Raw genomic sequence first — 14249 nt, 5'->3', positions numbered from 1 at the left:
TGCTATATGCTGTTATTTCGCTGGGAAAGTATCCAGGTGCCAGGCCTTTAAAGGTCAGCACTGAGCGCACATCTTTCTCTGCCTCCTAGTTTGTGAACAAGGTGATAGCACAAGTATGAAGAAAGTCATCAGAGGTGTCAGTGTGATAGATCGCCCAGGTGAGGAGAGAGAAAAGGAAGGGGTTGTGACAAATCTGGTTAGAAAGAGAAAGTGTTGATAAAGTGAGTCATTTATCAGCCTGCTCCCTCAGTAATAGCACTCTTGAACTACTCAGTCCATGAGAGAGGAGGGGTTATTTCCCCCCCTACTTCCCCTCTCTCTAAAGCAAACTACGAAATTGGCTCTGCTATATTAGGGCTAATTAGCTTTTTAATAGACTTGCTGTCGTTTGAAGTTATTAGCTTATGCATCTTAAGTATTGGTAGCGGTGCAGAGGGGAAAATGGTGCCATAATGCTCTATTAAAACGATCTCTGTCAAATAAACAATGGAAATCTTGGGATTTCAATGTGCTCAATATCCATAAAGCTTGATTGGCTTTAAAGCGGATACAATTGTTCCAAATCCTTTATTGATATGCAGGATATGATGATGCTGCAATCTCTAGTCATTGTCTGGGGATCAGAGTCCATTATAACTATACAGGCTGAATACAAATAACAGGAGGTAAGATTCTTCTTACTACTTACCTGCTTTGCCGTCTTCTCCTTATAAACTGTGGAAAGAGCCGGTTACTGAACTTCAGGTTTTCTTGGTCATTTTAAAATGAATCCGTGAATTGGTTTCATGTTGATCCACAATACTTTGGTATGCTTAGAAAATATAAACCTCCTTTCCCTTTGAACTTTTATATTGGTGGGAGTATAAACCTGGAATGATGGCGAGAGGGCAGAATGTGTGATTTCAGAGGACTGTGTCATTGATCTTACAAATTCCTTGCAAGATTATTGTCCTGGTACATGGGCTGTTTGCACACTCATTACTTGTTATTACCTCATTCCTCCCCAGAAGTTGTGCCTTACCGCTACAGTTCATCAGAAAATAAAACGGACATAATTAAACCATTTAAGTCACTTGTCTCCCTTATTAATACATATTAGGTCCCGCTTTCTCCATTGGCGTCAATTAGGATTATCTGTGGCACAACAAAATTTGCAATAAAGTCTTCTCTTTGAAAGCTCGATATAGAGTGTAAAACTGTTTAGCTCCTGCAAGCAAAAGTCAGGGAGAATGAACATTTCCTACTTGGGTAGTATAGAACTGCCATGCTTGCTATTTATTCCAGAAGTGCTTATTTTATGAGTTACCTATTTTAAAGTGTTCCCCGTCGTGCCAGCCTTTGCTGTGCATCCCTGTCACTAGTTCAGTGTTCTCCCTAGAAGCATTAAGCAGCAGCCGGGTGAGGGGCAGTTGTAATACTTTGCAATAATAAAGAACAATGTTGGAGGTTATTGCCTACACCTGCCAGGACTGGTCAGACTGGTGGTCAGTGGTCTAACACACACTGCTGCCTGTAGTGTTCACATAGTGTCTGTTCACATAGGAGGAACAATGGTTTATCCTATTATAATAGGACTGTAGGGCTCCAAGAGCCGGGTGCTCAGTAAAAACAGCAGAGTGGAGCACCTGGGGAGAACACTGTAGTTACTGATAGATGGAAACACTCAGTTACCAGGAGTTCTTGTTGAGACCTTGAAATGACATCTCCACTGTGTGTAGACTAAAGCTGGGTACACAGTTTTCATCCAATATCGGCTAAATCAGCCGACATACGACCGCTCGTTCAAAAGTCGGGTCAGTGTGCAGTGACACGATGGTCGAAAGTCTGCCCAAATGGACGATTGTCGCCTCATTTGGTTGGTCGCACCGTTTAATATTTTCGGTCCAATCTCGTTTCCGCTGTGTAGTGTGTATAAACTTCCGACCGATCCACAACAGTGAGTACGAAATTACAGTCATTGCTCACGCAACATGGCTGTAAAAAGTCGCTAAAGGGACGTCCGCTCTTCCCTTTATCTTCCTAAACAAGGCTAGTGTGTATGCAGTCCATGGACCGAGCGATCGGAACATCGATTGCATGTAAAATCGCTCGGCATAAAAAGTTGGTTGAAATTTCTGTAGTGTGTACCCAGCTTAAGAAATAGGCATTATCCATTTATATGGCTTCAGGTGCATTCCTTTGTTAGACTCTGTGAAAATAAAACATGCTCTTTGAAGTCTTCCATGCTGCTTTTACATTTACAGATATATATATATATATATATATATATATATATATATATATATATATATATAATGCTCCCAGTATGACAGGTTCCATGACGTATAGTCATGTACCATTACACACAATGTTTGAAGAATCTGCATGTACTTGTCACACCACACTATATGCTTTTGTTGCATAGTTTGTAAAGGACATATTAGAAGAGCCTAGGCTTACATTGTAGTACTAATATTTTCTATATCCTTCTTATTCGAGAAAATATATTCATTTCCCTAATGTATTTGTTTACCACAGCTCTGCTGGTAATAATTCTTCATTTAGAGAACAAATATGCAAATATATATTCGGGGAAATAATTAGTCAGGATTCATAAATGGGTTAGTAATGATCCAATTAATCAGATATAAATGCGGACATACCATGACGAACATTAAAACATTCTGAGTGTTTTGGCCCCATGTTATAGCTTGGAGCCAATTAGTAATGCAGCACTGTAATGATTTTTAAATGAGCCTGTATGCTTCCAACTAGCTTGTGTGGGTTTTTTATTTTCTTATTATTTCTTTAATAACAAGATCTTTTGTGTTTTGTAATTAATTTTTATAATTACTTATGACCAGAACAGTAAAATATTGAATACTTTTTTATTTTTTTTATTTTACAAGGTCTGAAGATGCAAACAAGGCATTTTCTGCTGCAGTTCAAATGCACGATGTCCTCGTCAAGGCCTGGGCCATGTGGGGCGACTACTTGGAGAATATCTTTGTTAAAGAGCGTCAGCTACCACTGGGGGTGTCAGCCATTACCTGCTACCTCCATGCTTGCCGCCACCAGAATGAAAGCAAGTCGAGGAAATATTTGGCAAAAGTAAGTTTTTTTTTGTTTGTTTTTGTTTGTTTCACTGGGGCACACTTAAGTCTGCTGCCTACAAACATTAACGGCAGCCATCTTGTCGGATGAGCCAATACTCATAAGAATGCAGACTAAAAAAAAAATGATCACTGATGTTCCTTGTAAATTGATAGGATTCATTCATAAATTGTCTCCCTCCACTGTTTGTAGGTGACAGGTGGATTTTAATGAACAGTGCAAAGAAGTTTTATATACAACCACTCAGTTGTCTTAAAGTTGCTGTTACCGTCCAGATTAACCATTTGCCACAGAGTTGAGAATAGGGGATGTACTGAGGTGGACATGGTTTCCCTCTTGCCCACTTTGTTGCACATTTTGATAATAAAGCTTCATGGTCCAAAAGGAGAGCTGCTTAATGCCTTCGTCTTATAGTTCTGTATTATGGGTTCCCACAGAAGAGCCGTCTGGATACACACGCATGAAGTCCTACAATACCTTTACTATTTGTTCTAGGTACTCTGGCTCCTGAGCTTTGACGATGATAAGAACACTCTGGCAGATGCGGTAGACAAGTATTGCATTGGAGTTCCACCTATCCAGTGGTTGGCATGGATCCCTCAACTTCTCACCTGTTTAGTGGGCTCAGAAGGCAAACTCCTCCTTAATCTCATCAGCCAGGTGGGTTCTGCTGCTTATATATTCACAATGTGTTAGAACTGATTTTCTTTAGTTGGTCCTGTCTGAAATACAGTTAACAACATTCGTATTTCCTTGTGTGCTCCCATTTGATTGCAAATATGCCCTTTAAAAATGATGGTATGCATTCTCTGACATTTACAGCGATTGTCCCTTTGCTATTTTTCAATTATATTAAAGTGTATTTTAGCCAGCCTGATCAACACAGCTAAGAACTTCTAAGAATAGTCCATTACACTGGCAAATTGCTGAAAGACAGATAATTAACGATGATGATAATTCCTGTGTTGTGGAGCAGGGTTTGTCATGACCGGTGTAGGATATGCCCAGTCCCACCCCTTCACACAAAAATGTCCTTATTAAAATAAATGTTGTGGGCAGATCCATTGTTAGTAAGAGCCTATCAATTCACTAGGAATCTGTGACATCACTGAGACACGTGGGAACCAAATATTCATAATACTGGGGTTTCCTAATAGGCTGCTTTCTGACAAACATTGCTTCAGCCCAATAAATGGCTGCCTCCAATTCTTTGTAAATAGCAGGATCACTTTAACTGCCGCAATAGTCTCTGCATCTTAACGTATTGTTGATCGGTCTATAACATCATCATCATCACCATTTATTTATATAGCGCCACTGATTCCGCAGCGCTGTGCCAGAGAACTCATTCACATCAGTCTCTGCCCCATTGGAGCTTACAGTCTAAATTCCCTAACATAAACACAGACACACAGAGACAGACTAGGGTGAATTTTGATAGCAGCCAATTAACCTACCAGTATGTTTTTGGAGTGTGGGAGGAAACCGGAGCACCCGGAGGAAACCCACGCAAACACGGGGAGAACATACAAACTCACACAGATAAGGCCATAACACTGTACTTACTCAGGCTCCACCCATTTGATTTGCATAAACTGGTTTTAAGATTAACAGTGAAATGCATAATAAAATGCATAAAGGTAGAAGATACCCATACATTCAGAGCACACAATATAACTCGCTCGTAACTGCACTATCCATTAGAGTATATATGCTATATTGCTTTACTAGGGCATTCCTTTGATACAGAAGCCAACGTATTTTGCTAGCATGTTGTTATTGTAAGGAATAAATGACCCTTGTCTGTTTTTAAACGTGACCTTTTTCATTTGTTGCCAATATATTGTTTAAGTCAGTTGCCTTCACTATCTGCTGTGCATTGCAGACATGTTGGGGGCTCTGATTTAACACTTCTAAAGTGGTGCTTTCCATAAAGCTTGCTGTAAATAGATTTAGTTTAAATTGTGGCTTATATCTTATTATCGAACATAAGTGCTTGCTAATTATTTCATAAAGGCGAATGGAAATGAGGAGCGATTGCCTCGTGTTTTACAGTAATTGCTCTGTGCATTGTGCAGAATACTAAAGACTGGGAAATCATTTCTGAAATTCCATTAAACCTGTTGTGTAATGTTTATATATGTATATGTCTGATTATTATGTAACTTAATAGTTGAGTATTGTTAATTGTGTGATAATTTATAGTTATATGAGTGTAATATTTGGTTGCTGATGTCAAATTGTATTCAATTAGTGACAAGTTAAAGGACTACTAAGCGAGAATACGTAGCATAACATTTTCAAATAAACGTAGGTGTGTCCGGATCTCGTAGGATATTTGAAATAAGGGTTGGATAGTGGAGAGATCTTTTTGCTTACATGAAAGATCCTGTCGCTAAGGGCGCCCCCCACACCTGCTGCAACTCCGTAGGCCTGGTGCTGGTTTTAAGCCAAGTTGCTGATTAGCCTGAAATATCTTCTTTTATGATATAATGGATGTTGATCAGGACAGGCAGAAAGTGTGGGTGTCTGATGACAGAATGTGCGGTCATTATGCAATTGTACAAATTGCAGTATTATATCTTTATATTATAATGTGTGCATAAACCCATGGGATCACTGAAAGCTCTTCTATACTAGCCCAAACATGCACACCAAATTACGTTATTTGTCTATTGGTAGCTTTTTTTTTAACCGTAGTAGAACAAATATGTGTACAAGGCCAATTTTCCATTATCCGTCCACAACCTTCTATTTTGCTGGTGATTTTTTTCCCCCTTCCCCACAGTGAATATAGAAAGTTACATTGAGTGAGAATCCTGCCCTTTTCATTATGTGTCCAGTTGCCATGGAAACCTCTGTCCTTGTTATAAATTACATTTCCGCGTCCTGCCTCACAAGCGACACGATTTGTGCATATTTTATGAAGCCTTGTTAGGAGAATAGTACTTTTGACAAAACGCTCCATCGCAAGATGGTTCAACTTCATCAGTATGCGAGGAAGGCACGTTAACTCCTTCATTACCGGGGGTCCCTGCTGATCCTTGCTGAGGAGAATAGCCGAAGTCTTGTGTGTTTAGCAGACCTGTAATAAGAAGCTTGTTAAGTGCATTGTGCCCCAGATGTAATGGACTGTAAATTGTGTCTCTACAAAGCCAGAAACCCTGCATTATGGCTTTCTTATCCTTTCATAAGTAGGCAAGGGACTTCGCTGCAGTAGCAGTGGTTTCTCTTTACACTAAATATATATTTTTTTGCCTTTGGTGATTCAATTATGCGGAGTAAAGTTACTCTCTAATGGGCGCTGCCAATGAGCGCCAGTGGGTACGGTGGGAATTGTGGCCTCATTTATAGACTTGCTGGTGTCATTATGCCTGCTGGATTTTTCCCTTCTCCTATTTAGTACGTAGCTGGTATCTTGCAGTGGTGATCATATTATGCTGTCGCTTGATTTTATACGGAAAGATGATCGAAGGCATGCTCTCTAATTGACCCTTATCTCAAGGTGTTAAAAAGGAGTGCTGAGGTGGCGTATTTGTAACCCCTGCCTGTTTGCCATGCAGATATGTGATTGGTAATAGGCACCACATAGAGCAATGTATAAAAAGCAAAACTGAATTCTGATCGTTATCATCTAAGATTTCCGTTTCTGGTCCTGCACATCCCTTTTAACCATCATGCCATATCTTAAAGCTAATATTGCAGAGCTCCTGTTGCTCGTACACAGTGCAGGCAGCCATTCGCTACAATAATGTAGGGCTCTGTGATATGAATATTAGCCTTGATGTACCTCTGTGAAGTACCCCAGTTTCTTGCAAAGGTACAGTATAGGTGTGTTGAATCTAAATCAGATTGTTCACCTGTAAGTGTCAGTTTATCAGTTATGAGCTCATCAGCTGGAGAGAATTAAATACACTGCATGGTTTGAGTGTACAATAAACTCTGCTTTATTAGTTACAAGTCCCTATCTATATAGCAAAAATCACGTATTACAGAAAACTACACCCTTAAAGGTTTTAACCACTCATGTTCCCTTCACACAGATGTTACTACATTCTCTCATTTTCACGCAGGAATACTCCCCAGGGGGGAGTTGGCTTATCTCCCGTCTGCTATGTCCAAGGTTATAAGCATAGCCTTGCAAATAATGAATTACTCCTACAAACCAGCTGTATCTAATCTGTCTTTAAGCTATAAGAGAACAAAATGGCTATAAGGCAACAAGATGGCGTCGTCTTAGCAAAATCACATTTCTCAGGTGCATCAGTGCACCTAGTTTTGCAAAGAGCTACAAAACATAATTCAAATTTGTAGAGTGAGATTATTGGAATGAGAAGGAGGGTGGACTGGACAAATTTTTGCAGAGGGGCAAATGGCCATTTCAACATAGCAAAAGGACAATTATTGCACCAGCTCTGAGCTGACTGGAATCAGGTCATGTTCTGTGCTTGTGATAGGACACAGCTTTTAGTTTACCAGTACCGTGGTATTTCAGCAGAGGAAAGCACCTTTGTGTGTTTGAAGCTTTGTTTTCCATTGGCCACGGTGCCATAAGTAGTAAAGTCTCTTACATGGCCTGGACCGACCATCAGTGACGTGGTTGTAAGACCACGGTGTATTCTGCTGTGTATATTCACCCCATCGTGTAAGGGAGAAGTAGACTGTAGCTTGCTGGAAGTAGGGATAGAGTACTGTATAGTGTACATGTTATGTGCAAGTACGTAGAGGACCGGATTAGTTTCATGCACTGTGTTGTGAATATCTATCCTGAATGTCTGTTAACATAATAAACACAACATACAGTCTGAAGACTTGATGAATGGTGCATTCAAAGCAAAATGTCTCAAACAGAGCTCACACATTGGTCACTGTCCCTCATAAATCCACTTTGTCTGGTCCTCTGTGCTTTAAACATTTGAACTCCATTCAAAATGGTTATTTTACTCTGTCACACAGAATACTAAAAATTAAGTCCTGTCCGCTGGACCTTCTGGCATCCTGATGGGTACAGTTCTGTGCCACAATCCTCTCCAGGTGGTTGTCAACGCCTCACTTCAGCTCTGATTCACAGGGGTGAAGGGTTGCCCAGCTTGTTTCAGATAGACCTGAGCAGTTGGGAAGAGCCGAGTGTAGGGTTTACGTCCTAATATTTTTAGTTTTGTGTGAAGTTATTCTTTAAGCGTAATTAGATGGAATCTGCATGTAAGTGGGGTGCATTTCACCTTTTTAAGCTGACAACTTTGCGATGCCAAGGGACCGGTACAGTGACTGCCATAGGCATCCATTGCTTTACTTTCATGAATGTCTATTCGGTCCCATTACAGGAGTGTTTACATGCTCTTCAGAAATTACCATAACGTCTGTACTGTTTTACATGCTCAGGTTGGCAGAGTGTATCCACAAGCCGTGTATTTCCCCATCCGGACTCTCTATTTAACACTGAAGATCGAGCAGAGGGAGCGTTACAAAAGCGGTGAGTCAGGCTTCCTGGAAACAAATATCTTGATTTTCCACACCTATTACATTGGGAAAGGAAGTTATTTCATGCTTGGTTTTTGGGGTGCTGACGCTGCAGAAGAAAGCGAGGAGGGGGGAAGATTAGAACATGTTTTCTGCCTGGAACTAAACGTTTTCCTTCGGAAGCTTTGGAACAGGTTTCTCTTAGATGGTCATGGATTCTAGCTCACATCACAAAGCAATTTAATATTGCCTTGTACATCTAGGCCTGTTCCTGCACTTCGTTCTCATACAATGAAACAAATCTAGCTTTTTCTGCATGTAGATCAGGAATAGGCTATCTTTGGCAGCTGGCCAACTACATTTCCCATAATGCACAGCCAAATAACAAACCCTTGTTTTTGATTTTATAATGAACAATATACATCCTAGGGTTAACTTTAACTCTTGTCATTTAAAGGGGTATCCACTTTTTAGCGTACAAAATTGAGACTGGACTCCTTAATGTGCTGCTGAACAGATACAATTGGGCGATGATGGTTTTTTGTTTGTTTTTTAATGCAGATTAAAAAAAAAAATATTACATGTGGTTTAATCATCATATTTTCTTCTAGACTCTGGACAGCACCAGCCGAGCTCAGTAGGCACTCAGTCACATTCTGCCTCTGATCCAGGGCCTATCAGGGCCACAGCACCAATGTGGAGGTGCAGCCGGATTATGCACATGCAGAGAGAGCTACATCCCACCTTGCTGTCGTCATTGGAAGGCATCGTAGACCAGATGGTGTGGTTCAGAGAGAATTGGCATGAAGAGGCAAGTGCTGTGTGCATGGGATTGTTGCACTGGGTGGTGTTGTGAGATCAAACTTTAGTTCCATGCAAACTCCATTGTATCAAGTTTATGAACTTTAGATATGCTGTACACTAACAGGGAATTTTATGGTGCATAGGACAAAGTGCTGGTACTGATAGTAATTGATCATGTTATATTTATGCACAAGGTTCCATAAATGTCCACCCAAAATATTATCAATGAATAATGATTTTCCATTTTTAATTCAAGCTCTATGATTGCCAATGAGTTTATATCAGATTGCAGTTGCTAGATTTAAGGATATTGTCCTCCCTTTTAATGGAGGTCTGCTGTCACTTTTCCAGGTGCTCCGACAACTGCAGCAAGGCCTGGCAAAATGTTACTCCGTTGCCTTTGAGAAAAGTGGAGCTGTTTCAGATGCTAAAATCACCCCTCATACGCTGAACTTTGTGAAGAAGCTGGTCAGCACCTTCGGGGTGGGGCTGGAGAACGTCTCCAACGTGTCTACCATGTTCTCCAGCGCAGCCTCCGAGTCTTTGGCTCGGAGAGCTCAGGCTACAGCACAAGACCCAGTCTTTCAGAAGCTGAAAAGCCAGTTCACAACAGGTAATGTATGTCTTACCTAGTGTTCTGCTATTTTCAACTTTATTGTGGTTTCCTAGCGGGACATGGAACAGTGGAGTTCCAATAGAGTTCATGGACTCCCTTATTATATACTATTTGTAACAAGTTGAGCAACGTTATTGTAATAGGGACCCCAGGCAATAAACTAAATCCCATCTCCTGAACTTCTAGTTATTACAGTACGATTTTGTTTTCAGTATGATTTATTAATGTTTGCGCTCTTTTGTTCTGTAAGTAAACCTGGCTGTTACAGTGGTAGAAAGATTTAGAATCTTGAGATGTTCTTTTCCGAAAGCAGTCTGACTTCTTAGAAATGCCCACATCTGTATTTATATATCTTCTTGTAAGATATTACAATTAATACTGTTGTAATAGTATTATATATTACTATATGTTTGCTTTTTGGCAAAATGTAATGTAAAAGTTTGATTGTTTTTGTGCGTTATCCGTTGCGTATTTAGTAGTACAGCTCTAATCTATTGAGAAAATTGAAAACAAATCCGATCCCCTTGACATTTTTGCCCTCTCGTAATGCCAGCTGTCAAAACTGTTTATAAAAGATAAAAATAAACACAAAACGAAATTACTAAGAAAATAAAATGTATTGTAAAGTAATGTCAACTTTCATGAGGAATGTTAATGCGGAGGGCAAAGTTTCTATGACAATACCACTGTTTTGGTTTGATAGTTTAAAAATATAATAAAGGAGTAATAAACTTAAAAAAATATTTTGAAACCTACATTGTAGGTTGATAGCAGGGAGGTGTGGAAAGAAACCTAAAATTCTAAAAGTTATAGGACATAGAACTGGGCAGCACAGTGGCCTAGTGGTTAGCACTTCTGCCTTACAGCACTGGGGTCATGCGTTCAATTCCCGACCATGGCCTTATCTGTGAGGAGTTTGTATGTTCTCCCTGTGTTTGTGTGGGCTTCCTCCGGGTGCACCGGTTTCCTCCCACACTCCAAAAACATACTGGTAGGTTAATTGGCTGCTAACTAATTGACCTTAGTCTGTGGGTCTGACATATACTTGGTACTTGTTTGCTTGCCCTGTATACGTCAGTCTGACCACTTAAAGCATGCTGGGAGCTTTGGTAAACAAAAACTGGAGTTGACCAGATAGCCAGTACATTTAAAACATCATTTTATTATTTGTTCCTTGTTCATTTTTATCACTGGCCTGTGTGACAGAGCTTATTATACCCCACACAACGTATCCAGCCTGTGCGATAGATACATCTCGGAGTCTGTTATGCAGCAGATTATCCCAGGCAGCTAAGGGGTAGCATCTCTGATCGTCTTTTTTAACATGCAGTACGTCCAGTAGCGCGCAGGGTTCACAAGCATTGTAGTGACTGCGATTTGGAAATTGGCCGATAGGATTCACTTTAAAGTAGCTTCCAGCTTTAAATATGACCTACTTATCTCATGCCCATTAAGTATCTCACGATGCAGGCTGTGTGGCACAACGGTTGCATGACAGTAGATAATGGAAGATGGGAATCATGCGATTACATTTAATGGATGAGGGCCAGCAGGCTAACAGGCAGCAGTGGAGTCTCTCCTAGTCCCAGTGATTGTTTGCACACTATCAGGAATTCAATTGCGGTTAATGCTCTGAATTTTTGTCTCCCTTCTGTTTAATGGGTCTGTGATGCTTTTAGGAACAATAGAAACATATTCAGAGGAAGACTAGCTTGATTAACCTTTTAAATATATATTTATATCTATATATTTAAGATCTCTTTTTTTTTTTCTTGACTCCTGGGAGAAGAGGAAGCTTTTTTTTTTTTTTGCATTGTGAAGAATTGTATGTCATGCACGAGGATCTCCCAATTCCTCTTGAGGATAACATAGACTGTTTTTGCTTTTTAAAAATCTGCTAACTGCATCCAGTCCATTGCTTCCCTAGTTTAACCAGTAGCATCAGCAGCCTTACTAATAGAGCTGTCTCTAATATGTGCTACACTACAGGTATTTGTGCTTTCTGGACATAGGGGTGGCTTGTTAAATCTGCTATTTAAAGAAAAGAACATTAACGACCTTTGAAAGGGACAGATGAGTAATGCCCTTTAAATGGACTGGATCACTGTTACATAATTATTTGTAGATCTATGGTCTGTTCCTGTTGATTACAACAAAGGGATGTATCATTACGTTGTGGTACATCCTTCTTTGTTGTCAATACATTTGTTTTTCATTTTGCAAGTGTCACTGTATCTGCTGTTTATAGAGAGGTCAGCCAAGTGCTTTATATAGCCAGCAGTTGCAACTCTGACATCAGCAGGCTAAGGGCTAGATTTACTAAGCTGCGGATTTGAAAAAGTGGGGATGTTGCCTATAGCAACCAATCCGATTCTATCTGTCATTTTGTAGAAGGTACTAAATAAATGAAAGCTAGAATCTGATTGGTTGCTATAGGCAACATCCCCACTTTTTCAAACCCGCAGCTTAGTAAATCTAACCCTAAATGTCTGTAGAGCACTGCCAAGTCACTTATAATATGCTTATAATGTACAGTAAATGGTATACATTCTATTATGTTATAGTAACTTCCAGCCAGGCTGTAGCTTGCACAGAATGATGGATCAGCAGGCTGTGGAATAGAGCTGTATTTGTTTACAATATCCATTTTGTATCCATTATTTAGACTTTGACTTCAGCGTCCCAGGCTCCATGAAACTGCACAATCTTATCTCTAAACTAAAGAAGTGGATCAAAATCCTGGAGGCCAAAACCAAACAGCTGCCCAAGTTCTTCCTGATCGAAGAGAAATGTCGCTTCCTCAGCAATTTCTCCGCTCAGACAGCAGAGGTTGAGATTCCCGGGGAATTCCTCATGCCAAAACCAACGCATTATTACATCAAGATCGCCAGGTAGAGCAAACAGTGCATTCATATAAAACGCACACAAAAAAAAAAAATATTTACAGATAGCTGTACAATGTAGATTACAGGGTCTGACAATGTCTTTGAAGATTTTGTTTTGTAACTTTATGACCTTGGCGCTGTCAGAGCGTGATGAATTGTTTATTAACATTGCCATTTTGGGTACTACTTTTAGCGTTGCCTTCTTCATTGTTCTGGAAATGTGTTCTCATTTCTCTCGTTGCTATGACAGTTCTAGGGCATTGTCCTTTCTTGATAGTAAAATGCTAGAATACAAAGAAAAATTGAATGCAGCCAACTAATGGCTTCCCAGGCGAAGTCCTTGACAGATACTAGCAGGCGGGGTCAGAATGATATTTTTAAAGGGACATTGTTGAAAATTCATCTTTAAAGACGTACAAAAGGAAAAGTCAAGTCCATTGTCCTTTCTGTCTCCATAGGCCGCTGAAAGGGGCATGGGGGATTTATTGCACGTGCACGTTTTCCCATTACACATTGCAGAGTTTATTTTCTCTGTTCTAGTTGGTTGCATGGGCCAAAATGTGTGAAGCTTCCATATGCAATATAGGAAGTGAAGTCACCAATATATGAAATATGTTGAACTTAAGCAGCTGCTACCACATTTATCATGACATCCGATAATGATCTGGTTGATTATTGTCGGGCATCCGTTGTTTTCTGGACACGTGCTTTAATATTGTGCTAGTTGCCTGTGATATAGCAGCATGTGTGATGTTTTATCTACAAAGCACAGTGTGATGTGAGTACAGGTGTGGTTTTATCCAAAACTCCGGCTAAAGAAAGATTTAAACTTGGACATAGAGATTCAGCGGCCACATCATCTTCCCCATCTTAGATGCTGGATTTCTCTTAACAATGCTGATTACTACCAGGAACACATTTACAGCTTGACAGGGTGGCTGTCTTCCTAACGCCTTACCCTCCACACAGAATGAAAGCTTCTCCTCATTTTGCTGATTGGACTTTGAAGCCTATTAGACCAAGCCCCGACATGCTGGCATAATCTAACAGCACATTACTCTCTGCTGTTTCATGACGGCCCTTTAACTCTTCCACTCCCACGGCCCAGTGTGCACCTGGTCTGTGTATTCCTTGAGCACCTACATCTCTGAGCAAATACATAAATCTAATGCAGTATTATGAAGGGGTTAAGTGCGTTTCCTCTGTAAATGTCAGGTCAATCGATGATATGTCGCCCTCTACGGCAATAATCACATCCGCCTATTTTCAAAGCTCTAATCCCTTTTGAAAAGCAGGGATTGGCATTTACAAAGAGGGGAGAGTGTGCAGCATGAAAGGAGGATTCTGTAGTGGGCTGAATTCATTTAAAAACATAGTCACCATGACAGACT

General features: G+C 40.2%; 1 protein-coding gene across 6 annotated transcripts in view; it reads left to right on the top strand.

The window, feature by feature from the left end:
* Positions 1 to 14249, top strand: part of TRRAP (transformation/transcription domain associated protein) — a 112307-nt gene that overhangs the window by 87205 nt on the left and 10853 nt on the right. For all 6 annotated transcript variants that reach the window (XM_075179650.1, XM_075179653.1, XM_075179652.1 and 3 more), the window contains 6 exons: positions 2889 to 3090; positions 3589 to 3753; positions 8476 to 8566; positions 9165 to 9364; positions 9709 to 9970; positions 12639 to 12864. In XM_075179650.1, coding sequence (XP_075035751.1) covers positions 2889 to 3090; positions 3589 to 3753; positions 8476 to 8566; positions 9165 to 9364; positions 9709 to 9970; positions 12639 to 12864 — 1146 coding nt within the window. The remainder of the gene's footprint in view (positions 1 to 2888; positions 3091 to 3588; positions 3754 to 8475; positions 8567 to 9164; positions 9365 to 9708; positions 9971 to 12638; positions 12865 to 14249) is intronic.

The sequence above is a fragment of the Mixophyes fleayi genome, chromosome 7, assembly GCF_038048845.1.
Source record: "Mixophyes fleayi isolate aMixFle1 chromosome 7, aMixFle1.hap1, whole genome shotgun sequence".
Lineage (NCBI taxonomy): Eukaryota > Metazoa > Chordata > Amphibia > Anura > Limnodynastidae > Mixophyes > Mixophyes fleayi.
This window is presented reverse-complemented; position numbering and strand designations above follow the sequence as displayed.